This window comes from Macaca fascicularis, chromosome 15, assembly GCF_037993035.2.
Source record: "Macaca fascicularis isolate 582-1 chromosome 15, T2T-MFA8v1.1".
In the NCBI taxonomy this organism is placed as follows: Eukaryota; Metazoa; Chordata; class Mammalia; order Primates; family Cercopithecidae; genus Macaca; species Macaca fascicularis.
This window is the reverse complement of record NC_088389.1, coordinates 1735699-1762586: the sequence shown is the minus strand read 5'-3', so window position 1 is coordinate 1762586 and position 26888 is coordinate 1735699. Positions and strand designations below refer to the sequence as shown.

At 53.3% G+C, this 26888-nt stretch overlaps 1 protein-coding gene across 30 annotated transcripts; it reads right to left on the bottom strand.

The window, feature by feature from the left end:
* Positions 1-1515: 1515 nt before the first annotated feature.
* On the bottom strand, positions 1516-23139 carry DPH7 (diphthamide biosynthesis 7). 30 transcript variants are annotated; one of them, XM_074015831.1, is made up of 12 exons: positions 22843-23139; positions 21641-21774; positions 21101-21217; positions 20502-20594; positions 20273-20360; positions 18977-19071; positions 18431-18603; positions 16264-16481; positions 13001-13070; positions 12763-12828; positions 12344-12516; positions 1516-2258 (listed from the first exon to the last, which is right to left on the bottom strand). In XM_074015831.1, exons 7-12 carry the CDS (start codon positions 18499-18501, stop codon positions 1843-1845), a joined length of 1014 nt encoding a protein of 337 aa, XP_073871932.1. In that variant the 5' UTR covers positions 18502-18603; positions 18977-19071; positions 20273-20360; positions 20502-20594; positions 21101-21217; positions 21641-21774; positions 22843-23139; the 3' UTR covers positions 1516-1842. The 30 variants fall into 30 exon arrangements, 27 of the variants coding, with proteins under 27 accessions (XP_073871932.1, XP_073871921.1, XP_073871923.1 ...); XM_074015820.1 differs by having other exon boundaries at positions 16264-16446; XM_074015822.1 differs by lacking the exon at positions 16264-16481.
* Positions 23140-26888: the final 3749 nt, after the last annotated feature.

Here is a 26888-nt window from a genome sequence, read left to right as displayed (position 1 = left end):
CCCAGAGAGACAAGAGCCCTCATGGCAGGAGTTGGATGTAACACACCCAGTTAGTTCACACACCTAAAGTCACCATCTGTCCAGTATTTGGGAGCTAACCCATGTGGATGCTGCAGTGATGACTGTTCCCTACAGACTTCACATATTTCAAGTTGGTGACCCCCAAGGCAACTCGGAACACACACTCCCTTTTATTTATCTGCACAGGGATCCAATACAGGTTGAGCATCATTATCCAAAATGCTTGGGGCTGGGCACCGTGGCTCACACCTGCAATCCCAGCACTTTGGGAGGCTGAGGCAGGTGGGTCATCTGAGGTCAGGAGCCTGGCCAACATGGTGAAACCCTGTCTCTAATAAAAATACAAAAATTAGCCAGGCATGTTGGCACAGGCCTGTAATCCCAGCTACTCCGGAGGCTGAGGCAGGACAATCACTTGAACCTGGAAGGTGGAGGGCAGTGAGCCGAGATGGAACCACCGAGATTGAGCCACTGCACTCCAGCCTGGGTGACAGAGCAGGACTCTCTCAAAAAAAAAAAAAAAAAAAAAGGCATGGCTAATCCCAGCACTTTGGGCGGCAGAGGTGGGCAGATCACCTGAGGTCTGGAGTTTGAGACCAGCCTGACCAACACGGAGAAACCTTGTCTCTACTAAAAATATACAAAATTAGCTGGGCATGGTGGTGGATGTCTGTAATCCCAGCTACTCAGGAGGCTGAGGCTGGAGAATCGTTTGAACTCGGGAGGCAGAGGTCGCAGTGAGCAGAGATTGTGCCATTGCACTCCAGCCTGGGGAACAAGAGCAAAACTCCGTCTCGAAGAAAAAACAAAGCCTGGAACCAGAAATGTTTTGGATTTCAGTTTTCAGATTTTGGAATATTTGCATGTACATAATGAGATATCTTGGAGGTGAGATACAAGTCTAAACATGAAATTCAATTTTGTTTCATATACACCTTATACACATAGCCTGATGGTAGTTTTATACAATATGTATGTTTTTTAGGCTAGTCAAGTGAAGCTATGAGAGAAGGAACAAATCTGTAACTGGTTGTCATTGTTTACACAGTATTTTTATTATTTATTTATTTTTTAGAGATGAGTCTTGCTCTGTTGCCCCTCGCTCACTGCAGCCTCGACGTCCTGGGCCCAACAATCCTCCTGCCTCAGCCTCCCAAGTGGCTGGGGCCATAGGCACCGTGCACCACACCTGGCTAACTTTTTTTTTTTTTATAGAGACTGGGTTTTGCTATGTTGCCCAGGCTGGTCTTGAACTCCAGGCCTCAAGCAACCCTCCTGCCTCAGCCCCTCCCAAAGTGTTGGGATTACAGGCCACTGTGCCTGTGCTCAGTATTTTTAATAATATATGCAACTCATCACATGAGTTCAGCTGTGGGATTTTCCAAAAGTTTTGGGATTTTGCATTTTTGGACTGGCTGTGCTAAATCTATACGAGCACTTCTGGTGCCATGATGAGGCATTAAATGTTCATTTAAAACATGTTATAAAGTCATGTTTTTCAAAAAACTTCATTTAATATAAATAGTTGCTTAAACAAGTATGAAAGGCTGAAAGTCAAAATCTACCTGAAAAACTTAACAAATCTGCAAGCTGGGAACTGAGTCTCTTCCCCACTGTCTGCCAGAGAGAATCACCCAGTCCATTTTCAGGGGCCTAGCAGGGAAGTTGATTTAAGAGAAGTCAACAGCTTTTCTGACTACACTGTGGATTCCATCAGTGCACAGGCGTCTGCAGGGCTGCAGTAAGCATCTCCGATGAGGTAGTCCCAGGCATTCACTCAGTCTCCCTCCTGGTTTCCTTATGGGAAGGGGCTTCGTGATTTCAAGCTCCGTTCCCCTCCCACTCCCAGAGGTGGAGCGCATGGTCATAGAAGGAGCAGGTGGCCAGGAGGCTGAAGGTCGAGTCTGCTTCTTCCGGGTTCACGCCACAGTCACGCGTGGTGGCTGCTGTAGCCTGCAGCCAGGTGCCGCTCTTCCTCATGCGCTCTGTGAGTGGCTTCATTCCACTCTGGGGTCTGGCATGGCCCGCCCCATCGCTATTCTCTGTGCATTCATGACAGGGTGTTGGCAACTCGCCTGCACCCTTCAGGTCTGCGGTCTTGGTTCCTAGGTTGCTAGGAAAGGACCACGAGGGGGCCCGCTGCAGAGAACGGAAGCGCAGCCAGGACCAGTCGGCTCCATACACCAGCGAGTTGGGCAATGTGTGGGATGCCAGGACCGTCGCCTCCTGCTTCTCCTCTGGAGTGAGAGATCAGACCCAGGAAACACAACATCACCCAGAGCCTCTCCCCAACTGTCATGCCTGACAGAGAGACCACCAAGAACAGCCCCTCACAGGTCAGCACGTTTCCTGAGGAGCCGCCGTGTCATGCAAAGGAACCAGGAAGACCTGGGCAGATGCTGGAGAAGAAACAGACCGTCACCTTGCAGTGCACACGCCTGCGTGCCTCCAAGAGAATCATCAGGCAGGGCTACAGAACCACACTCGAAGGTGAGGAACACAGCAAAAGCCTGAGGGGGGAAAGACCTCGGTTAACACTTAAAACCAGAGGACAGGCCGGGCGCGGTGGCTCAAGCCTGTAATCCCAGCACTTTGGGAGGCCGAGGCGGGCGGATCACAAGGTCAGGAGATCGAGACCACAGTGAAACCCCGTCTCTACTAAAAATACAAAAAATTAGCCGGGCGCAGTGGCGGGCGCCTGTAGTCCCAGCTACTCAGGAGGCTGAGGCAGGAGAATGGCGTGAACCCAGGAGGCGGAGCTTGCAGTGAGCCGAGATCGCGCCACTGCACTCCAGCCTGGGCAACAGCGTGAGACTCCGTCTCCAAAAAAAAAAAAAAAAACCAGAGGACAAAGGAGTTTTAGCCAGCTGCGAAGGAAGGGGATGTCTGAGGAACAGGCGGCGTGTACAGCAGAGGTGAGGAAGTCCATGGCTCGCACGGGGAACCGCAAACAGGCGGCCGTGGCACTGTCAGTGAGTGACAGTGGGCTGGAGGGTCCCAAGCCTGCAGGGCCCGGCACGCCCTGTTTCACAGTCTGCATTTTGGAAAGGAGTCGCTGACAAGGTTAAGTGAGCAGCTGCTTTAGAGAAGTTGCTATGGCAACTGTGAGGGCGGAGGACAGCCCTGGAAAGAGGCCAGGACCACCTCCCAGAGCGCACAGCAACAGACCCCACAGCAAGAGGGAATGACGAGGTGCGGCCAAACCCGAGGCGGTCTGGAGTCTAGCAGGCAAGGCCAGGGCTGGCAGGGGCGGTCGCGGAGAGCAACTGGAAGGTGAGCCAGGGGCTGCAAGGCTGGGTGGCCACTCAGGCTCTGAAAGGGCTGCCACTGCTACCTCTGAAGTCCAGGGACTGATGCCAGCAGTGACCGCAATCAGAACCAGAATAAGTGCTGAAGAAGAAGGGCTGAGGGCAGAACAGGATGGCACTGGATCACACAATATGCCGAGGATGTACAGGCCCGGCCCAGGGAGGCCCAACCCTGGGCCCAGGGCTTCAATTGGGCAGAGGTGGCTGCGAGGAACAGCAAGATGCTGAACATTCGGAGACAGCCACAGGGGCCCTCGAGCAGCACGTGTGGGGCGCCCCCCAGGAGGGAGCCCCTGCGGAGGCCGTTACTTGTCCCCTGCGAGGTAGTGTCACAGGGCAGGCAGGACCTCTGCTAGTCTTTCATCCGGCAATCGCTCAACACGCCCACTCGGGCCAGCAGGACCTCTTCTACAGCTTAGGAAAAGGTAACAAGGCAGAGTCTAGGCCCTCGGAAAGCCACAGCCAGGGAAAAAGACTGCGAATGAGTGGACGGAAGACACCGTTGAGACCCGAAGAACAGGAGGCCCTTTCTGATTAGCCACAGGCCAACCTTTCCTCTCTCTTTTTATTTTCAAGACAAGATCTCACTCTGGGCCAGGCACGGTGGCTCAAGCCTGTAATCCCAGCACTTTGGGAGGCCGAGACGGGCGGATCATGAGGTCAGGAGATCGAGACCATCCTGGCTAACACGGTGAAACCCCGTCTCTACTAAAAAATACAAAAAACTAGCTGGGCGAAGTGGCGGGTGCCTGTAGTCCCAGCTACTCGGGAGGCTGAGGCAGAAGAATGGCGTGAACCCGAGAGGAGGAGCTTGCAGTGAGCTGAGATCCGGCCACTGCACTCCAGCCTGGGTGACAGAGCAAGACTCCGTCTCAAAAAAAAAAAAAAAAGATCTCACTCTGTCGCATAAGCTGGAGTGCAGTGGTGCGATCACAGGTCACTGCAGTCTTGACCTCCTGGGCTCTATCTTCCTGCCTCAGCCTCCTGAGTAGCTGCAACCATCATGCTCAGCTAGTTTTTTCTATCTTTTGTGGCCACGGAGTCTCACTACGTTGTCCAGGCTAGTCTTGAACTCCCGGGCACCAGCAATTCGCCACCCCCAGAGTGCTGTGACTGCAAGCGTGAGCCGCCGCGCCCGGCCAGTACAAATTGTTCTAAAATTGGGCCAGGTACGGTGGCTCACACCTGTAATCCCAGCACTTTGGGAAGCCAACGTGGGCAGTTATGAGGTCAAGAGATCGAGACCATCCTGGTCAACATGGTGAAACCCCATGTCTACTAAAAATGCAAAAATTAGCTAGGTGTGGTGGTGGGCGCCTGTAGTACCAGCTACTTGGGAGGCTGAGGCAGGAGAATCGCTTGAACCTAGGAGGTGGAGGTTACAGTGAGCCAAGATCGCACCACTGCACTCCAGCCTGGGTGAAAAAGTGAGACTCTGTCTCAAAAAAAATTTTTTTTAAATTAAAGATATAGGCTGGGTGCAGTGGCTCACGCCTGTAATTCCAGCACTTTGGGAAGCCAAGGCAGGTGGATCACCCAAGGGCAGGAGTTCGAGAGCAGCCTGGGAAACACGGTGAAACCCCATCTCTACTAAAAGCACAAAAATTAGCTGGGCGTGATGGCGCACGCCTGTAGTCCCAGCTACACAGGAGCCTGAGGCAGGAAAATCCCTTGAACCTGTGAGGTAGAGGTCGCAATAAACTGAGATCACCCCACTGCACTCCAGCCTGGATGACAGAGCGAGACTCTGTCTCAAAAAAATAAATAAAGTTATGAAAAAGGCCAGCCGGGCACAGTGGCTCACGCCTATAATCCTAGCACTTTGGGAGGCCGAGGTGGGTGGATCACCTGAGGTCAGGAGTTTAAGACCAGCCTGACCAACATGGTGAAACCCTGTCTCTACTAAAAAGTACAAAAATGGCCAGGCGCGGTGGCTCAAGCCTGTAATCCCAGCACTTTGGGAGGCCGAGACGGGTGGATCACGAGGTCAGGAGATCGAGACCATCCTGGCTAACACAGTGAAACCCCGTCTCTACTAAAAAATACAAAAAAACTAGCCGGGCGAGGTGGCGGGCGCCTGTAGTCCCAGCTACTCGGGAGGCTGAGGCAGGAGAATGGCCTGAACCCGGGAGGCGGAGCTTGCAGTGAGCTGAGATCCGGCCACTGCACTCCAGCAAGGGGGACAGAGTGAGACTCCATCTCAAAAAAATAAAATAAAATAAAATAAAATAAAATAAAATAAAATAAAATAAAAAGTACAAAAATTAGCCAGGCATGGTGGCAGGCACCTGTAATCCCAGGTACTCGGGAGGCTGCGGCAGGAGAATTGCTTGAACCTGGAAGGTAGGGGTTGCAGTGAGCTGAGATTGCGCCATTGCACTTCAGCCTGGGCAACAAAGCAAGACTCCATCTCAAAAGAAAAAAAAAGAAAAAAAGGCCTACAGAGTATCTGACAAAATTGACCTGGAATGGTGAACTCTCAGACCTATGTTAGTACACCTCTTCAACTTTAAGAATTAAAGGCCGGATGTAGTCGCTCAAGCCTGTAACCCCAACACTGAGGACTGAGTTGAGGCAGGAGGACTGCTTGTGTCCAGGCAGTCCAGGTTGCAGTGAGCTCTGACTCCACCACTGTACTCCAGCCTGGGTGACAGGACACAAGACCCTCTCTTAAAAACAAAACAAAACAAAACAAAAAACCTAAAAACCCACCATAGCCAAAAGGTGTAAACAACCCAAATGTCCATCAGAGGATGAACAGACACAATGTGGTCCATCATTACATTCTTAAAAAGGAAGAGGGGCCGGGTGCGGTGGCTCAAGCCTGTAATCCCAGCATTTTGGGAGGCCAAGACAGGCGGATCACGAGGTCAGGAGATCGAGACCATCCTGGCTAACACAGTGAAACCCCGTCTCTACTAAAAAATACAAAAAACTAGCCAGGCGAGGTGGCGGAGCCTGTAGTCCCAGCTACTCAGGAGGGTAAGGCAGGAGGATGGCGTGAACCCGGGAGGCGGAGCTTGCAGTGAGCTGAGATCCGGCCACTGCACTCCGGCCTGAGCAACAGAGCGAGACTCCGTCTCAAAAAAAAAAAAAAAAAAAAAAAAAAAGGGAAGAGAATTCTGACACATGCTCCAACATGGGTGAACCTTGCAAACGTTAAGCTATGTAAAGAAGCCGGATATAAAAAGACGATTCTACTTCCATGAAATATCTAGAATAGGCAAATCCCCACAGACAGAGTAAACGGAGGTTACAGGGGCAGGTGGAGGGATGTTTGGGGTGACAGAAAAGTTTTGGAAATAAGTAGCTGTGATGATTGCACAGTAATTTGAATGTCTTTTTTTTTTGAGATGGAGTCTCACTCTGTTGCCAGGCTGGAGTGTAGTGGCGTGATCTCGACTCACTGCAACTTCCGCCTCCTGAATTCAAGCGATTCTCCTGCCTCAGCCTCCCAAAGTGCTGGGATTACAGGCGTGAGCCACTGCACCCGGCCTTGAATGTCTTTAATACCACTAAATTGCCACTTAAAGTGGCTGAAATGATGCATTTTATGTTACATACTTTTTTTTTTTTTTTTTTTTGAGACGGAGTCTGGCTCTGTGGCCCAGGCTGGAGTGCGGTGTCGCAATCTCTGCTCACTGCAAGCTCCGCCTCCCGGCTTCACACCATTCTCCTGCCTCAGCCTCCCGAGTAGCTGGGACTACAGGCGTCTGCCGCCACGCCCAGTTAATTTTTTGAATTTTTAGTAGAGACCGTGTTAGCCAGGATGGTCTCGATCTCCTGACCTCGTGATCCGCCCACCTCGGCCTCCCAAAGTGCTGGGATTACAGGCGTGAGCCACCGCGCCCGGCTACATAAATTTTACCACAATTTTTACAAAAGCAGTTAAAAGGCAGGAGACCCAGTGTGTGCCAGCCAGACAGTGCTGGAGTGTGTTTAAGAAACTCAAGCAAAGGAGATGCAAGTCAAGGGATTAATGGGCAAGTTCTCCTTCAATTATCAAGGCTGCAGAGAAAAGTATCAAGCATTCAGAAGTCTAGGAACCACCACCAAGGGCCTCTCCTAAGCCTCTATCAGGAGGCAAGCTCTATCCAAACAGGTGGCGGCTGGGAACGGCTGTCACCAGGACGGATGGGAGCACAACCCATAGTCAATTGTGAGATGAGACTTAGGAAAAAATAGGTGGGGCAAGGAGAGAAAAATACTATGTTAATGCTGTGTTCTGAGTAGAAAAAAATGCCATTAAGAATGGGAGGAATACAAAAAATACAAAAAACTAGCCGGGTGAGGTGGCGGCGCCTGTAGTACCAGCCACTCGGGAGGCTGAGGCAAGAGAATGATGTGAACCCGGGAGGCGGAGCTTGCAGTGAACCGAGATGCTGCCACTGCACTCCAGCCTGGGCGAAAGAGCAAGACTCTGTCTCAAAAAAAAAAAAAAAAATACAAAAAATTAGCCAGGCGTGGTGGTGGGCACCTGTAATCCCAGCTACTCGGGAGGCTGAGGCAGGAGAATCCCTCGAACCCGGGAGGCGGAGCTTGCAGTGAGCCAAGATTGTGCCATTGCACTCCAGCCTGGGTGACAGAGCAAGACTCCATCTCAAAAAAAAAAGAAGAAAATCCCCATTTTTCCATTATCATAATTTATTCAGGCAACAATTGCCTCTAAATTGGATAAAAGTCTGATAAGGGAGGCCGGGCGCGGTGGCTCAAGCCTGTAATCCTAGCACTTTGGGAGGCCGAGACGGGTGGATCACGAGGTCAGGAGATCGAGACCATCCTGGCGAACACCGTGAAACCCCGTCTCTACTAAAAAATACAAAAAACTAGCTGGGCGAGGTGGTGGGCGCCTGTAGTCCCAGCTACTCGGGAGGCTGAGGCAGGAGAATGGTGTGAACCTGGGAGGCGGAGCTTGCAGTGAGCTGAGATCCGGCCACTGCACTCCAGCCTGGGCTACAGAGCGAGACTCCGTCTCAAAAAAAAAAAAAAAGTCTGATAAGGGAATTAGTGACACATGTTCAAAGATTCTCACCACAGATTACTGATTAATTACAAAGAGGAAAATAGTATCTCTTCAGTGAAGGGATCGGGGCAAACACCACCTTCACAAACTGACCAAATTTCACAAAAATGGGACAAAGGGGCATCACAGGCCCTTGATGTGAGGAACTAAGGAGGGCACAGCACCACTTTCACAGGTCCCTGGCAAAAATGCATGCCCCCTGGCCAAGATGGTGAAACCCCGTCTCTACTAAAAATACAAAAATTAGCCGGCGTGGCAGCGGGCGCCTGTGGTCCCAGCTACTCGGGAGGCTGAGGCAGGAGAATGACGTGAACCCCGGAGGCGGAGCTTGCAGTGAGCCGAGATCTCGCCACTGCACTCCAGCCTGGGCGACAGAGTGAGACTCCCTCAAAAAAAAAACAAAAACAAAAAACAGAAAACAGAGCACGATCCCTTACCAAAGACTCGCCTCAGACTCGGAGGCATGAACTGAAAGAGAATGAAAAAGATGCATCACGTCACACTGAAGTGACTTTACCGATGCCAGACAAAACTTTAAACCAAACAATGTTACTAGATTTAAAGGCAGACACTTTAGATTGATAAAAGGGTCACCACATCTGGAAGATACCAGAATTATAAACATACATAAAAGAGATCCCCAAAACACATTAAGTAAAAACTGATAGAAACAAGGCCAGAAATACATAATTCTACAGTTAGAGTTGGAGGTAACAATAGCTCAGTTTCTTTTTCTTTTTTTTTTTTTTTTTTTGAGACGGAGTCTCACGCTGTCGCCCAGGCTGGAGTGCAGTGGCGCGATCTCGGCTCACTGCAAGCTCCGCCTCCTGGGTTTACGCCATTCTCCTGCCTCAGCCTCCTGAGTAGCTGGGACTACAGGCGCCCACCACCGCGCCCGGCTAATTTTTTGTATTTTTAGTAGAGACGGGGTTTCACCGTGGTCTCGATCTCCTGACCTTGTGATCCGCCCGCCTCGGCCTCCCAAAGTGCTGGGATTACAGGCTTGAGCCACCGCGCCCGGCCTTCAGTTTCTTTTTCTCTCTCTCTTTTTTTTTGATACGGAGTCTTGCTGTGTCGCCCAGGCTAGAGTGTAGTGGTGCGATCTTGGCTCACTGCAACCTCCACTTCCCAGGTTCACGCCATTCTCCTGCCTTAGCCTCTCAAGTAGCTGGGACTACAGGTGCCCGCCACCACGCCTGGCTAATTTTTTTTTTTTTTTTTTTGAGACAGAGTCTTGCTCTTTCGCCCAGGCTGGAGTGCAGTGGTGTGATCTTGGTTCACTGCAACCTCTGCCTCCCAGGTTCACACCATTCTCCTGCTTCAGCCTCCTGAGTAGCTGGGATTACAGGTGCCCACCACCATGCCGGCTAATTTTTTGCATTTTTAGTAGAGACACGGTTTCACCATGTTAGCCAGGATGGTCTCGATCTCCTGACCTCGTGATCCGCCCAACTTGGCCTCCCAAAGTGCTGAGATTACAGGCATGAGCCACCGCGCCCGGCCACTAGCCCACTTTCAATATTGCCCAGACAGGATATCAGTAAGGAACCAGAAGATCTGAACAACATTATAAAGCCGAGACCTCACAGGCACCTACAGGGGCACTCCCCAGGAGAGACCACATTCTAGGCCACAAAACAAGTCTCAGTAAATTCAACAGGAATGCACAATGGAATAACATTAGAAACTGGTAACAGAAAGAAATGTGGGCACTTAAAAACATGTAAATTAAACAACACACTCATAAATAACCAATGATCAAAGAAAAAAGTCACATGGGAAATTAGAAAGTAAGTACCTTGAGATGAATGAAAATAAAAATACAACATACCAAAATGTATGGGTTGCAGCAAAAGCAGTGCTCAGAGGAAAATGTATCACCATTAATAAAGAAAAAGGCCGGGCGCGGTGGCTCAAGCCTGTAATCCCAGCACTTTGGGAGGCCGAGTCGGGCGGATCACGAGGTCAGGAGATCGAGACTATCCTGGCTAACATGGTGAAACCCCGTCTCTACTAAAAATACAAAAAAAAAAAACTAGCCGGGCGTGGTGGCGGGCGCCTGTAGTCTCAGCTACTTGGGAGGCTGAGGCGGGAGAATGGCGTGAACCCGGGAGGCGGAGCTTGCAGTGAGCCGAGATCACGCCACTGCACTCCAGCCTGGGAGACACAGCGAGACTCCATCTCAAAAAAAAAAAAAAAAAAAAGAAAAAAGACTTTAAATTGTTTTAAGACGAGAAATATTATGGCTGGGCATGGTGGTCCCAGCTACTCGGGAGGCTGAGGTGGAAGGATGGTTTGAACCCAGGGACCGAGCGCAGTGGCTCATGCCTGTACTTTGGGAGGCCGAGGCAGGCAGATCACCTGAGGTCAGGAGTTCAAGACCAGCCTGGCCAATGTGGCGAAACCCCATCTCTACTAAAAATACAAAAATTAGCCAGGCGTGGTGGCAGGCCCCTGTAATCCCAGCTACACTGGAGGCTGAGGCAGGAGAATTGCTTGAAGCCAGGAAGCAGAGGTTGCAGTGAGCCGAGATCACACCACTGTACACCATCCTGGGTGACAGCAAGACTCCATCTCAAAACAAACAAACAAGAAAGAGATCTCAAATTGTTTTAATACAAGAAATATTACAGCTTCGCACTGGGGTCCCAGCTACTCGGGAGGCTGGGGTAGGAGGATGGTTTGAGCCCAGGAGGTTGAGGCTGCAGTGAGCTACAATCATACCACCACACTCCAGCCTGGGTGACAGAGCAAGACCCCATCTCAAAACAAAACAAAACAAAAAACGATGAGAAATATGAAGCACATTCACAGAACTAACAGAAACAATACAGAAGAGATGGAGAAACTAAAGATGCAGAAAACAGAAGAATATGGGCCAGGCGCAGTGGCTCACGCCTGTAATCCTGGCACTTTGGGAGGCCAAACTGGGCGGATCACAAGGTCAGGAGTTCCAGACGAGCCTGATCAACATGGTGAACCCCCTATCTCTACTAAAAATACAAAAATTAGCTGGGCGTGGTGGTGGGCGCCTGTAATCCCAGCTACTCGGGAGGCCGAGGCAGGAAAATTGCTTGAACCTGGGAGGCGAAGGTTGTGGTGAGCCGAGATCGTGCCACTGCACTCCAGCCTGGGTGACAGAGCCAGACTCCGTCTCAAAAAAAAGAGGAATACCATGTGGAAATCAAGTCAATCAAGTCCTTGAGTACAATCCAGTGCAGAGAAGGAACTGGCCTTGGGAACAGGTGCGGCTCACCCACTGCTGTAGAGAGCAGAGAGCGTGCGGATGGCCCGAGAGGCTGGTGGGCTTAATGGTGGGAAGATGAGGTGGTTTTGTGATTGCTCATTTTTGGAGTGAGGGGAGAGGAAAGAGCAAAAGAAGAGAGATCATGAGCTGAGAGTCAGGAGGGAAGAGGAGGTCCTGGAGATTTGAGGAGAGAGAAGAAAATGTGAACCAGTTCTGATGGTGGGGGATTACTGCCTAGAGAAACGACAGATCACCAGGAATCCCAGGGACCTGCTGGAACACAACGCGGACAGCTGGTTCCAGCCACGCTCTCCGGCTCGGCCAGAAGCAGAGGTGCATGTTCCCAACAAAACAACACTGGGTTCTGCCCAAAGTGTGAGAAAGGGATGAAGGGAATGGAGTGTGAGCTCACAGGGGCAGCAGACCACAGTCCCAGCTGACCTCAAGCAGGAGGAGCATGGGAGAGCACATGGGAGTGACGGTGGCCAAGCCTCCAAACCAGAGGTCCCAGTGGGGTCAGAGGTCTGCTGAAATGCAGGAGGCACCGGAATGACAGAGCTGGGAAACCAGGGAAAAGTGTGGTTAGAGAGCAGAGATTCTGGAGCTGGGATGGTTACGGATCACGACCAAGTCTAGGGCGTGACCCTGGGAGCGTGTAAAAGCTGAGGGAAGAGCTCAGCAGAGCGAGGGGGCAGGGAACTGGTGCCCTGCCCTGAGGCCCAGCAGCCACGGGTCCCCACTCACCCACTGCCTTTTGGCAGTTGAGGATCTTAAAGCCACTGTGCATACAGGCGGCCAGGAGCAGGTGGTGGTGGAACGGGTGCCACTTGATTCTCCATACCCCACCCTGCACAGGCGTGTCTGCCAACGGCTGCTTCATGTTCCGTGTGTCCCACAGTAGGATGTGCTCATCATAGCTGAAACCAACCAAACACGGAGGGCATGCAAGGAAAGCCCAGGCTCCCCTGTTCCACAAGGTCCCTGGGGGGCAGAGAACGTCTCCCAGAGACCTGTCCCACGCATCCCTTGAGGACAAAGTCCCGTTTCCCAAACCCCTATACCTACGCTCTGGCGAAGCACTGGCAGACGAAATGCTGCAATGGTGCCGGGAAGAAAGGCAGTGAAAGAGGCGAGAAGGGCCCGAGAGCCTCCCCGGGACTCACCTCCCTGTGGCCAGGACGTGCTCCCAGTGGGGGCTGCTCTGGATGCTGCACACGCCCATGGTGTGTCTGCAAGAGATGCAGCGCCTGAACCAGTGCCCAGGACACGGACGCACCCAGGGAACGGAGGGCCGGTGACCCAGGGAACGGGAGGGCTGGTGACCCAGGGAACGGGAGGGCTGGTGACCCAGGGAGCGGGAGGGCCGGTGTGAGCACCGAGTGCTGGCTCTTGGGCAGTTACCTTTTGCTGGTGAAGAGGAATTTGCCGGGTACCCTGGTGTCCCAGCCCCTCAGAAGGCCATCGTCGCCCCCTGTGTGGAGACAGAGAAGTATCAACACCACCAATGAGAGGAAGTGACTGTTCTCAGCGAGGCTGAGGCCGTTGATGTCTGTGGGAAGTTCCCCTGGGTGACTTTGCTGGGGGGGGGTCTTAGGTTGCCACCTCAACAGGAGGTCCCAGAAACAACCCCCAGGAATGTCACTGCTGTGCCTTGACTGTCTACAGACTGCAAGCAGCAAGGGAAAGACAGACGGTCTCTGCCTGCAGGAACAGAAGGGAGGAAATGGAAACTGAAGGGGCCCTGAAGGCCATCAGGTGCTGGCAACCATTGTTCACAGGGGACCATTGTTCACAGGGGCCGTTACCAGGCCCCAGGGGCTAAACTGCCTTTGCTAAGAGCTCCAGTGATTAAAGCCCTGGCTTCTAAGAACAAGAGTTGCAAGATCAGAGCCCTGAACAGAAACCGCACACAGGAAGCAGCAAGCAGGAGGACTCCACACGGTGCACCTCATAGAAAGGTGCCCTCTGTCATCTGAAAGCACTTGTTCAGGGGAAATAAAAGGATGGGAGAACAGAGGAGTTGGTGCACGGAACCACAACCAATCTTCGAAGAAAAGCAACACAGACATGGGGTGAATGGTGGCACCTGAAGGAAGGGAAGCTCAGGAGCAGGGCCCACAGGGAGAGTGAACAGCAGAAGGAAAATGTCTAGGCCTGACCATATCACCCACCCCACATCATCCAGCTCCCACTACCCACCCACCTTCCATCCATCACACCATCTACCCACCCCCAAACCCATCCAAAAATCCACCATCCATCCACCCATGCACCCACTCACTCACTCATCCACTCACCATCCATCCATCCATCCATCTATCCACCCAGCTGCCCTCCCATTCCATTCAGCCGCCCACCATCCATCCAACAATCCACCATCCATCCACCATCCACCACCCACCACCCACCACCCACCATCCAAAAATGCATCCATCCACCCACCATCCATCCATCCAGCCGGCCAGCCAGTCACTCATCCACCATCCATCCACCCAACAATCCACCATCCACCCACCCACCACCCACCATCCAAAAGTCCATCCATCCAGCCGGCCAGCCAGCCACTCACCCACCATCCATCCATCCATCCATCCATCCATCCATCCATCCACCCACCACCCATCAAATAGGTACTTGCTGAGCACACACTATGGACCCTCGTAATAGACACTAGGGATACACGGTGAACATGACCTACAGTTAAATGAACCAGCGGAATCAGCTGACCTAAGCATAAAGCCTGCAGATGAGCCTCAAGTATGAGCTGCCATTCTGTGGCAAATTTGTACAGAGCAGGCAAAGGTTTCTTTATACATGAGTCTCTCCACTCTCACATGCCCACACATCCACTCCATCAGGAAATCTGACTGGACCTGCCTTCACTTCTGTCCAGAACCCAACCACTACTCCAAACCTGCTCTGGGCTGACTCATCACCTGCCCAGTGGCAAGTCTCTAGGCTGTGCCCCTCCCTCTTGTCGTCTAGACTCACATTCACCAAAGAGGTCGTCATAAATTTTAAAATGCAAGTCAGAATCTGTCATTCCTCTGCTCAACATCCTGCAACAGCTCCCATTTCATTCTGAGTAGGAAACAAGGTCCTTGCTGGAGCCTGCCGGGCCCTGTGCCCTGGCCCATTTACCTCTGACTTCACCCTCTTCTATTCCGCCACTCCCTCAGGTCATCCTAACCGTGCTGGCTACTGGCTACTCTTCTGCCATAGCGGGGCCACTGCCCACCCTGACCATGCTCTCCAACAGGATAATCTGCACCTGCTCCCAGCACCCTTCTACCTTCTTTCCAAAGCGCTCACTGCCCCTGACGTGCCGCGCAGTCTCCTTCCCTATAACAAACTCTGCTTTGTGTTTACTGTCCGTCTCCCCGCCACAGAATGTCAGCTGAGTAAAAGCAGGGACTTTTATGTGAAAATCAGCCAGGTGTGGCAACTCACGCCTGTAGTCCCAGCTACTCAGAAGGCTGAGGCAGGACCCTGGGAGGTTAAGGCTGCAGTGACCTGTGATCACACCACTGCACTCCGGCCTGGGTGACACAGCAAGACGTGAGCCACCCACCCCATCCCCAAAATATATTTATATAAATCTTTTTTTTTTTTTTTTTTGAGACGGAGTCTCCCTTTGTTGCCAGGCTGGAGACCAGTGGCGCGATCTTGGCTCACTGCAACCTGTGCCTCCTGGGTTCAAGCAATTCCACTGCCTCAGCCTCCCAAGTAGCTAGGATGACAGGCACCCGCCACCATGCCAGGCTCATTTTTTGTATTTCAGTAGAGACGGGGTTTCACCACGTTGGCCAGGCTGGTCTGGAACCCCTGACCTTGTGATCCGCCCACCCTGGCCTCCCAAAGTGCTGGGATTACAGGTGTGAGCCACCGTGCCCGGACTATATAAATAATTTAAGAAGGCCAAGCGCAGTGGCTCACGCCTATAATCCCAACACTGGGAGGCCGAGGCAGGTAGATCGCTTGAGCCCAGGCATTCGAGACCAGCCTGGGCAACATCGCAAAACCCTGTCTCTGTAAAAAAATTTAATTAGTGGGGCATGGTGGTGTGCGCCTATAGCTGCAGCTACTAGGGAGGCTGAGGTGCGGGGGGGATCGATTGAGCCCAGGAGGTTGAGGTTGGAGTGAGCTGAGATTGCACCATTGTACTCCAGCCTGGGTGACAGAGTGAGACCCTGTCTCATAAAAATAAAATAGGCTGGGCGCAGTGGCTCATGCACATAATCCCAGCATTTGGGAGGCCAAAGCGGGTGAATCACCTGAGGTCAGGAGTTCAAGACCAGCCTGGCCAACATGGTGAAACCCCGTCTCTACTAAAAACACAAAAATTAGCTGGGCATGGTGGCAGGTGCCTGTAATCCCAACTACTCAGGAGGTTGAGGCAGGAGAGTCACTTGAACCCAGGAGGCAGAGGTTGCAGTGAGCCAAGATCGCACCACTGCACTCCAGCCTGGGCAACAAGAGCAAAACTCCATCTCAAAATAAATAAATAAATAAATAAATAAATGAAAATAATAAAACTTAAAAAAGAAAACATGACTTTTGTCTGTTTAGTTTGCTAAAGTATTCTAATCACCTAGAATAGGGCTCAGCACATAGCATTTGTTGAATGAATTAGTCCAGAATTATTCAATATTACCCTATGGTACCTTTGTTCCGAATTAGCTCGAGGTAGAAGAACCAATCCAAGGAGAGACCTCGAGAAATGAGATCTTCGTGGCTCTCACAGTTCACGGCTGCAACAGCAAGCAACACAACGAAGAACCGCGCCTTACACACATGCTCGCCACTCGGATGAGCAGAGGCGGCATGAGAGCTGCGGTCAGGCCTGCCTGGGGTGGAAGGACGGCTGCTCTGCGTCAGTCTTCTAAGGACAAGATTTTTTTTTTTTTTTTTTTTTTTTTTTTTTTGAGACGGAGTCTCACTCTGTCGCCCAGGCTGGAGTGCAGTGGCCGGATCTCAGCTCACTGCAAGCTCCGCCTCCCGGGTTCCCGCCATTCTCCTGCCTCAGCCTCCCGAGTAGCTGGGACTACAGGCGCCCGCCACCTCGCCCGGCTAGTTTTTTGTATTTTTTAGTAGAGACGGGGTTTCACCGTGTTAGCCAGGATGGTCTCGATCTCCTGACCTCGAGATCCGCCCGCCTCGGCCTCCCAAAGTGCTGAGATTACAGGCTTGAGCCACCGCGCCCGGCCAGGACAAGATTTTAAGCTGAGCATGTCAGAAAAGCAGAATTCACCCATGAAGGAAACATCCCGTGACGAAACCCTGAGACTGAGGGAACGTGGACTATTTCAGGAGAAGGTGACTGAGAGCAGAGGAGCCAAAACAAGGCCGGAGAAGCAGGCGTGGACCAGATTCCACAGGCCTTGGGCAATAGCATCACTATTTTGAATTTTATGAAACAGGAACTAAATGAAACAGGAACTGTGAGGGGTTCTAACGATGAGTGAGATGTGATAACGTGTGTGCGTTTTTAAAACACTTGCTCTGACTACTGTGTGGAGACGGAAACAATCAGGAATGAAGGCAGGGCCATCACTTACGGCTCTGCTGTGACAAACTAGATGAGACAGAGGCCCGGATGGGTAGCGGCAGGGGAGAGTCAGATCTTCGGCTCTTTGCAAATTCAGCAGCTCCTCTTCCGTCTTCTCTCAGAGACCAGCCCCTCCCACCTGTCCCGAGTTATCTCCACCCCGGAAAGAGAAGCCAAAGCTCGGCCGGGCGCGGTGGCTCAAGCCTGTAATCCCAGCACTTTGGGAGGCCGAGACGGGCGGATCACGAGGTCAGGAGATCGAGACCATCCTGGCTAACACAGTGAAACCCCGTCTCTACTAAAAATACAAAAACTTAGCCGGGCGAGGTGGCAGGCGCCTGTAGTCCCAGCTACTCGGGAGGCTGAGGCAGGAGAATGGCGTGAACCCGGGAGGCGGAGCTTGCAGTGAGCTGAGATCCGGCCACTGCACTCCAGCCCGGGCTACAGAGCGAGACTCCGTCTCAACAAAAAAAAAAAAAAAAAAAGAGAAGCCAAAGCTACCTCCTTCCTGGAATCAGCAGTTAATTTTCCGCTCTCACATCAGCTGCCCCAAATGCAAACCATTCACAAGACCTGGAAAGGAATCTTATTTCTCTCATGCTTCCTTTTTTTTCTGGAAGATAAACTAAATCCAAAAAGGGCACAGACGAACCTGAAATCCAACGTGGTGATGTCACTATTGTATCCACAGAAACTGGACTTCCAGTAAAAGCATAGAGGATCTGACACGGAGCACATCAGGGAGGCAGGATGGCTCTGCCCACAGGGGCCTGCTCCTCCAACACCCTGGTCAGCACCACTCAAGACCCTGCACTGCCTGAGGCAAGCTACACTTTGCTCTCTAAAGAATAGCTAAGTGGGCCAGGCACGGTGGCTCACGCCTGTCATCCCAACACTTTGGGAGGCCCAGGAGGGAGGATCAGGAGGTCAGGAGATCGAGACCATCCTGACCGACATGGTGAAACCCTGTCTCTACTAAAAACTCAAAAATTAGCCGGGCATGGTGATGGGCGCCTGTAATCCCAGCTACTTGGGAGGCTGAGGCAGAAGAATTGCTTGAACCTGGGAGGTGGAGGTTGCAGCGAGCCAACATTGTGCCACTACACTCCAGCCTGGCGACAGCAAGACTCAGTCTCAAAAAAAAAAAAAAAGTACACTTTCCATAAAAGGTCTTCAAGATCCCAACACAGCTGGAATCAGAGCTGCAGCACAGGCCTCCCCCCTCCCTCTGCCCCTCCCTCAGGAAGCCTTCCATCAGAGGTGACCAGCGGAGGAATACTGACCTGAATACACAATTTGTGTATGCCAGTAATCGAAAGCAGCAATCCAGGCCTCGAACTGATGTGCCTGCCATGCGGCCACCTTCTGCAGCTTGGGCCCCGTCTCATTCACCATCAGGAGGTGGAGCTGCCCTGTGGAGTCACTGCTGATGATCTTCAAGGGCTGGTCCCTGGCCCTAGACACAGGGAACCCATGGAGAAGCCCGGCCGAATGGTATTCGTCAGCCTCTTCTGGTTCCCAAACAAGTCCTGAGAGAGGGTCTCCACAGCCCTGGGATGTGGACACACCCCTTAAGAGACCGGCTGGCGAAGATCACAACCACTGCTAAGCTCGTCAAAGACACCAGTGTCGGCTTCTCTAGGTAAAACACTATTGCTACGTATCTAAAATGGGGAACTTTTTTTTTTTAGAATAGGACCAGCAGTGATGGTGCCAGGGCTGAGGAGCACAGTCGCGGCTGGCCGAAGGTGGCTGGAGTGCTGTAGCCTCAAAAATGGAAGTGGTCCTCAGAGAAAGACTCAGGGCCCCTGACTAAGCCTGGCCCTTACCTTCCAGTTTTCCCAGTGGACCAATCTAGGGACAAAGCCAGACACTGCTCCTCCAGGGCAAGGCTGGACAATGGCTCCAGCACGTGGCTCTTCTCCTGGAGAAGAAAAAACTCCATCAAAGGGACGTAGCCCCCCCAGAGCCCCCAAAAGACTTTTCCTCTCCTGCAGGGAAGTCGCTGTTCCCTCATTTACACCCTACCCGGATGAAGTCCGTCAGTCACTGAGTCACACTTGCACCTAACACTGAACCCCCTGCCAGGGGCCCCGAGAAGACCTGGGGACACTGGAGCTCACACTCCTCACACTTGCAGGAGGACTTTCCCACAGGCTTGACCTTGGGGCACGGTCTCCCTCCCTTTCACACCCCCTTGCCATCCTTGCACTCCTAGATGCTGCCGAGACGTCTGTGCAGGCTCCAGACCACAATGGCACACGCGCGTGCCCACCCCAGGCCTCCCCAGAGACGATGGGGAAACTCCTCTGGTTTCCACTTCAGAAGCCGCCAGCAGCCATGAGAACGTGGTTGCTCTTTACGCAGATCTATATACATTTTATTTCCTAAACAGCCTAGTCAGTGCTTAACTCCATCCCTGGCTCCCAGCAGGCTGCTGCACCAAAACCCTTTCCTGGGTTCATGCACTCCTCCCTTGGGCCCACAGCTTTCCTGTGGCTGCTCTTTCCCTCCTTTCTAAGACAGGGCAACTGCTCTGGGCTGCCTTAAGCAAGGCCCTTCCTACACAGGCCCTCAGTTGGCCCAGTCCCACCTGCAGCATCTGCATCGGAGGGAGGGCATAGTCTCAGGCTGTTTACATCACCCCACTATGGGACATCCCCGTTCCCTCCCCCACAGCTATCAGACAAAGTCACTGTGCTAACGCATGGCTCTGCAGCACTGTGAGAAACCCGGAGAAGTTCACCCAGGACTCACATGCTTTTCCAATCATCAGTGAGAAATGCCATCTTCACACAGGACGCTCATTGCTACTCTGGGCCCCAGCATCAACCTACGAACGCTTGCCCAGGTTCTTAGAGAACTGTCAGACCCACTGGCAGGTCAATGAACACCCTGTCACTTCAGCCCTTCTGCTGGTGACACACGAGGTGACTTCCTCTTGGAGGTGGATGTAGAATGCAATACACCTTAAAAACAGAGTCCATGTTATCTTAGAACGTTTATGTATTGTTCACCATCGAAGAGAGATCGTTCTAGAAAAATGTCTGTGTCAGCACAGCCTCCTTCCTAACTCTCTCTATTCAGGTCCCTTCTGCCCCACGGAACAAGTGCAAGTCACTGACCTCAGATTCCACCAGGCGGAGCAGTTGTATGGATCCACTGGCATCTGCCAAGCCCAAGAGGGCATGTCCAGCCACCGGGATGTGACACCTGAGGAGAGGGCCCACCGTAAGCACACCAATGTGCCCAAGGCACAGGAGAGCACCGTGCGTCCCTGTAATCACAGTCACGCTTTGCTTAACAGCGGGGCTGTAGTCCACACAAACCCAGCTGGGACAGCCTACTACACACCTTGACGATATGGTACAGCCCATTGTCCTATGCCACAAACCTTACAGCATGTTACTGCAGGCAAGTGTAACACAACAGTAAGTGGTTGTGTACCTAAACATAGAAAAGATACAGTAAGAATACAATATAAAAGATAAAAAAACAGGTGGCTGGGCATGGTGGCTCACGCCTGTAACCCCAACACTTTGGGAGGCTAAGGCAGGAGGATCACTTGAGACAAGGAGTTCGAAACCAGCCTGAGCAACACGTCAAGACCTTGTTTCTACAAACAAACAAACAAACAAACAAACAAAAATGAGGTGTGGTAAGGCCTGGCACGGTGGCTCACGCCTGTAATCCCAGCACTTTGGGAGGCCGAGGCAGGTGGATCAAGAGGTCAGGAGATCGAGACCATCCTGGCTAACACGGTGAAACCCTGTCTCTACCAAGAATACAAAAATTAGCCAGGCATGGTGGCAGGCGCCTGTAGTCCCAGCTACTCAGGAGGCTGAGGCAGGAGAATGGCGTGAACCCGGGAGGCGGAGCTTGCAGTGAGCCGAGATCACGCCACTGGGCGAGAGAGTGAAAACAAAAAAAAAAAGAGGCATGATGGCACGTACCTGAAGTCTCAGCTACTCGAGAGGCTGAGATGGAGAACTGCTTGAGCCCAGGACTTCAAGGCTGCAGTGAGTTATGATCATGCCACTGCACTCCAGCCTGGGCAACAGAACAAGACCCTGTCTCAAAAAAAAAAAAAAATCAAAAATGATAAAAAGTGGTGCACCTGTATAGGGCAGTTCCACTACGTTAAGGCACCACCATGGTACATGTGCCCCATTGTTGACCAAAACAGAATTATGCCACACATGACTGCATTTAAATCTCAGCTCCAAAAGTGGGCGAGAGCCTACAGCTGTGTTCTCAAACACAAGACGCCCCAGGTTATGAAGTCACAAAACTCCCATCACTTCCTGGCTGCAAAATGACAAAGGAAGTAAGCCCCGGGTAAAGCACTCCCCAAGTGGGAGGTGGGCAGGACAGCAAAGAAATAAACCCAAAGTTGAGACGCAATGCCTGTCTTGTTGAAGGCATCAAGCATCAGGCTCCCCGATTGCCACTCATGACAAATTCTAGACCCAGGGGGATTATCACAGTTGTACCATTTCATGTCCAGGATCGCAGAAGTATCTTTTCTTTGGACCTCGACCAGGGGCTGAGTAGACTTGTTCTCATTGAAATTGTATAGGTAGAGACGGCCTAAGCGGACTCGAGGCTCCTCAACTTCCATTCTACCCTACAAAAAATGCAGAGGTATTCTCTGATTACCCCAAGGCACCAAGGAATCCAAGGGATGGGAAAAGGGATCCAAGGAACTCAAAAGGTTTGCCGTGACTGACGGAGTGGAATTCTGCCTGGAAGAAACTCTGGTTGTCTGAGCTGGAGAAACGTCTATTTTCCTGCATATGATTAATGACTAGGTGAACACTCCTGGATCCGGCAGAGAAGGCTCCTTCTCAACTGGCCAACAGGGACCAGCTATGGCTACGGTAACCACAGAACCCAGTTTGCCTGGGACGGTCCTGACTTAGGCCTGTTGTTCAGTGCCCAGTTTAAATTCTAATATGTACCTACCAGAAGTTAAGATATAATTCCCACTTTCTCTTTACTGTAGATTCCATCCATTAGCTTGGGCCACACCTGTATATAGAAGACTTTCTGCTCTGAAGATTCTAATGCTGGCCGGGGGCGGTGGCGCCTGCCCGTGGTCCCAGCTACTCAGCAGGCTGAGGCGGGAGGATGCCCTGAGCGCTGGAGTCCAAGGCTGCACTCCAGCCTGGGTGACAGAGCAAGACCTTATCTCAGAAAAAAAGAATATATATATACATTTTTTTTTTTTTTGAGACGGAGTCTTGCTCTATCGCCGAGGCTGGAGTGCAGTGGTGCGAGCTCGGATCACGGTAAGCTCCGCCTCCCGGGTTCACACCATCCTCCTGCCTCAGCCTCCCGAGTAGCTGGGACTACAGGCGCCCGCATCACGCCCGCCCAAAACATCACTAATTGTTTTTGTATTTTTTAGTAGAGACGGGGTTTCACCGTGTTAGCCAGGATGGTCTCGATCTCCTGACCTCGTGACCCGCCCGCCTCGGCCTCCCAAAGTGCTGGGACTACAGGCGTGAGCCACCGCGCCCGGCCGAGAATAATGTTTTTAAAAAGATTCTAAACTGTTTCTGACCTACGTCCCGGCCAAACGGCCAACATCCCCTCTTCACCTCCTGGGCGATTCTGTGCGCCTCTCGGCCTCAACCTCGTGGCCGGCCCTGCCCTGCCCTGCCCTGCCCTCCCGAAGCCGCGACGCGCGCACCTTGCTCTGGGGGTCGGCAGGCGGGTCCTCCGGCCGCCGCAGCTGGTAGGTCCCGCACGCCAGCAGGTGCCTGCAGCCTTGCAGCGGGCACCACTCCACCGAGTCCGCGGTCAGCTCGGTGTCCACCGTCTGCAGGGCGAAAGCGCCCATCATCCAGCCCTCGGGGAAGGCCGCGGAGCCGGCGGTAGAGGCAGGTCGGCAGGGCCGGGCTGGGCACTGCGCGGGGCGGCGACGCCGGGGCCGGCGGGACGAGCTCGAAGGCTCAGGGACACTGTCAGCCCGTGCCACCTCTCTCGCGACTCCTTCCGGGGCGCCGGGGCGGGACATCCGGCCGGGCCTTGGCAGCCGTGGACGCCCCCGGAAGACCAGGCTCCCGCGCCCCCTGGCGGCCGGCTGACCGCGGCGGGCTTCAGGCGCCAGACGCGCCGCTCCCTGCGGGGCCGTGGAGACCGAAGGCTCCTCCACGGAGCAGGTTTGGAGACGGCAGGTTAGTGACAGAGCCTTAGGTTTGAAGCCGCCTTTGCAAAAATTCTATCTGTGAGAAAAACCCCAACAGCGAGCTGCGCTAGCGCACCCTGTGGCGTCCTCCTGTTACTCCTGGGCCATCGGGCCGCGCTGACTTGTTAGGCTAGTTTCCCGGAGAGGCCTTGCCCCGGAGTCAACGCCTTCGTCAAGCTGAGGAGGAGCCCGCGCCGCACGAAGCCCAGCACCCCGAGGCCGCAGGCGCACCCTGCCTGCCTCCTGCGAACCCGCCATGGCAGAGCTGCCCCTCGGAGCCCGCCTTCCAGGGTCTTTGCTTGTCTGACACCCGTGGCTGCATCGGGGCCCCCCAGGAGCGGCTCAGCAGGTGGACGTGGTTATCGGCACCAGTCGCCTGGCCGCCGCCCCCCTCCCCCAAAACTGCCTTTGAAAATACCCCTAACCGCCGGGCGCGGTGGCTCACGCCTGTAATCCCAGCACTTTGGGAGGCCGAGTCGGGCGGATCACGAGGTCAGGAGATCGAGACCATCCTGGCTAACACGGTGAAACCCCGTCTCTACTAAAAATACAAAAAAAAAAAACTAGCCGGGCGAGGTGGCGGCGCCTGTAGTCCCAGCTACTCAGGAGGCTGAGGCAGGAGAATGGCGGGAACCCGGGAGGCGGAGCTTGCAGTGAGCTGAGATCCGGCCACTGCACTCCAGCCTGGGCGACAGAGCGAGACTCCGTCTCAAAAAAAAAAAAAAAAAAAAAAAAAAAAGAAAATACCCCTAACCTCGGAGCTTTGGACAAGATGATCTGAGGACTAACTCCATCTCCCACGTGGCGTGGCCGGCCCGTGTCTATTAATTTTTATTTTTTGAGACGGAGTCTCGCTGTCCCCCGGGCTGGAGTGCAGTGGCACGATCTCAGTTCACTGCAAGCTCCGCCTCCCGGGTTTAAGCCGTTCTCCTGCCTCAGCCTCCTGAGTAGCTGGGATTACGGGCATGTGCCACGATGCCCAGCCATTTTTTGTATTTTTAGTAAGAGACGGGGTTTCACCGTGTTAGCCAGGATGGTCTTGACCTTCTGACCTTGTGATCCACCCGCCTCGGCCTCCCAAAGTGCTGGGATTACAGGCGTGAGCCACCGCATCCGGCCCTAAACTTTCTTTACTGCAATCCATGGTCTGAATGTGTGCAGGGCAGGAAGAACCCCTCGGGCCCTTACAGGTTCAACTGTGCCCCCAAAAAACAATGGACTGAAGACCCCAGCACCTCAGAGCGCATCCTCATTAGCAAACAGGGGCTCTCAGAAGCAGCTGGGTTAAAATGAGGTCACAGGGTAGGCCCTGACCCAGAGGAGCTGGAGTCCGCAGAAGGGAAAGCTGATGCAGACTTGCAGGGCCATCGCTGTGCAGACCACAGGGAGGCAGGCGAGGCCCCTGGCTGGGAGGAGGCGTCCGCTTCTGAGGGCCCTTGCCTGCGCCTTCATCTGAGACTTCAGCCTCCAGAACCTAGAGCATGAATTCTTGCTGCTTCAGGCTGCACAGCTCATGCTGCTTTGTTGCGGCAGCTCCGGGAACCTAAGACGGACTTGACTGAAATATATGGGTATTCAGCCTCAGGGCTTCAAGCAGGGCTGTGGCTAAAGACATGGCGGGGAGGCCGGGCGCGGTGGCTCACGCCTGTAATCCCAGCGCTTTGGGAGGCCAAGGCGGGCGGATCACAAGGTCAGGAGATCGAGACCACGGTGAAACCCCGTCTCTACTAAAAATACAAAAAATTAGCCGGGCGCGGTTGTGGGCGCCTGTAGTCCCAGCTACTCGGGAGGTTGAGGCAGGAGAATGGCGTGAACCCGGGAGGCGGAGCTTGCAGTGAGCCGAGATCGCGCCACTGCACTCCAGCCTGGGCGACAGAGCGAGACTCCGTCTCAAAAAAAAAAAAAAAAAAAAAAAGACATGGCGGGGAGCCAACAGCTCAGACCGCAGCAGAGACAGAGGCGCAGAAAAGGCTGGCCAGGAAGGCAGCAGGGCGTTCCAAAAGGGCCTCAACCGCACACATCTACGTGGGAGGGAGAGTGGCCAGGTGAAGCATCCCAACGCACCACGCTCCAAACAAGCTTCATAGAAGCAGCCCCACAATGCAGCCATCTGGATGTCCTCATAGTGTCTTAGATACCCGGCTACGAAGACCAAGAAGTTGGGGCCACAGAAGGGGAAATGACCAGAGGACTGGGTATCAGATGAAAGGGAAGCAATGGTGGGGCCCATCCCACCCTCACGGTGCCACCTGCTGGGGTGAGGCCTGGAGGAGCTGCCACATGCAAACCTAGAACCTGCACCACCCCTTCCCCAGCATGGTGTCTCACAGGTGGGAGGCCCTGGGCGCTTCTTCCGGTGCATTTTTCTGATGAGTAACTGACTGCCAAACAAGGCAGCCCTGCTGGTCAAGGGATAACATGGCCACTTCCCTAGATGCAGGCAAAGGGACCCCTGCACACCGTGCCTATCCTCAGACTCCATCTGAAAGCAGCTGCCTGAAGGCACTCAGGGCTCCAGGCCTGAAGACTGCCCCAAACCCCAACCTGTTGACCCACCATCTTTAGGGACACATATGTCCCCCTCCCCGACAGCTTTCACCTACTCAGCAAAAAATGTCCCCGACCTTCACAGCAGCAAAGGGGGCTTCTCAGGGCCTGATGTGGGCACATGCAGTTCTCTAAACTCCAGGAAATCCTGCAGAGTTTGTTGCTATCACCCACTTTCAGCAGGCCTGTTCTTCAGGAGCCTCCAGGGTACTGCCTGAGAAGCTACTGGAAGTTTTGCTTACAGACAAAAGGCCAGCCCAGCCAGGAACAGCAATGAGAACACACAGAGCGTCCTGGAACGTGGCAGTGGAGCTCCAAGAGGGGAAAGTGTAACAGGAACCTGCGGGACCAACACAGGGTTGGACCGGACCAGACCAGACAGGTCAGAGTCGGACTGGCCAGGCTTTCAGCTCCCAAGAAGCAAGGCCTTTGGCTGGGCGCACCTGGAGACAGACAGGATCCCAGCCATGCAGCCTGGCATGTTTCCCTGGGGCGGCTCTATGGGTACAAGATGCTGACCAGCCCTAGACACCTGGGGCTCCCCAAGGAGGGAGGGCTATCGTGGAAGCCACAGCTCTGCAGAGGGATGGAGAAGTGAGGCCCTCACCTCACCCTGGCTGGCCAGCCCCCTCCACTGTCGGCAGCAGGCCTGCTGAACATGCCCTGTGGATTCTTCTGGGCAGAAGCTGTCACTGCTGAGCTCCCAGCCACTTCACACATAAATCAGGCAAGAACTAACCGATGTCAGGGGCTAGAGCATCCCACTCCCAATGAACCAGTGGGCAGCTGACTTAGCACCTGCACCAGTCCTGCCACAAGACAAGGACAGAGTCTCACTCACGCTCACTGCTGGACTCAGGAAGTTTTGAGTTCACCTGCTCCTGCCCACCAGGAGCAAGGGCACGTCCTCCTGCCCTCACAGGGATTCGGCTCCACTCAAGATGACCTCACCCTCAGCAGCACAAGAGGGAGGCAGAGCAGAGAATGTCCGAGACGCCGGA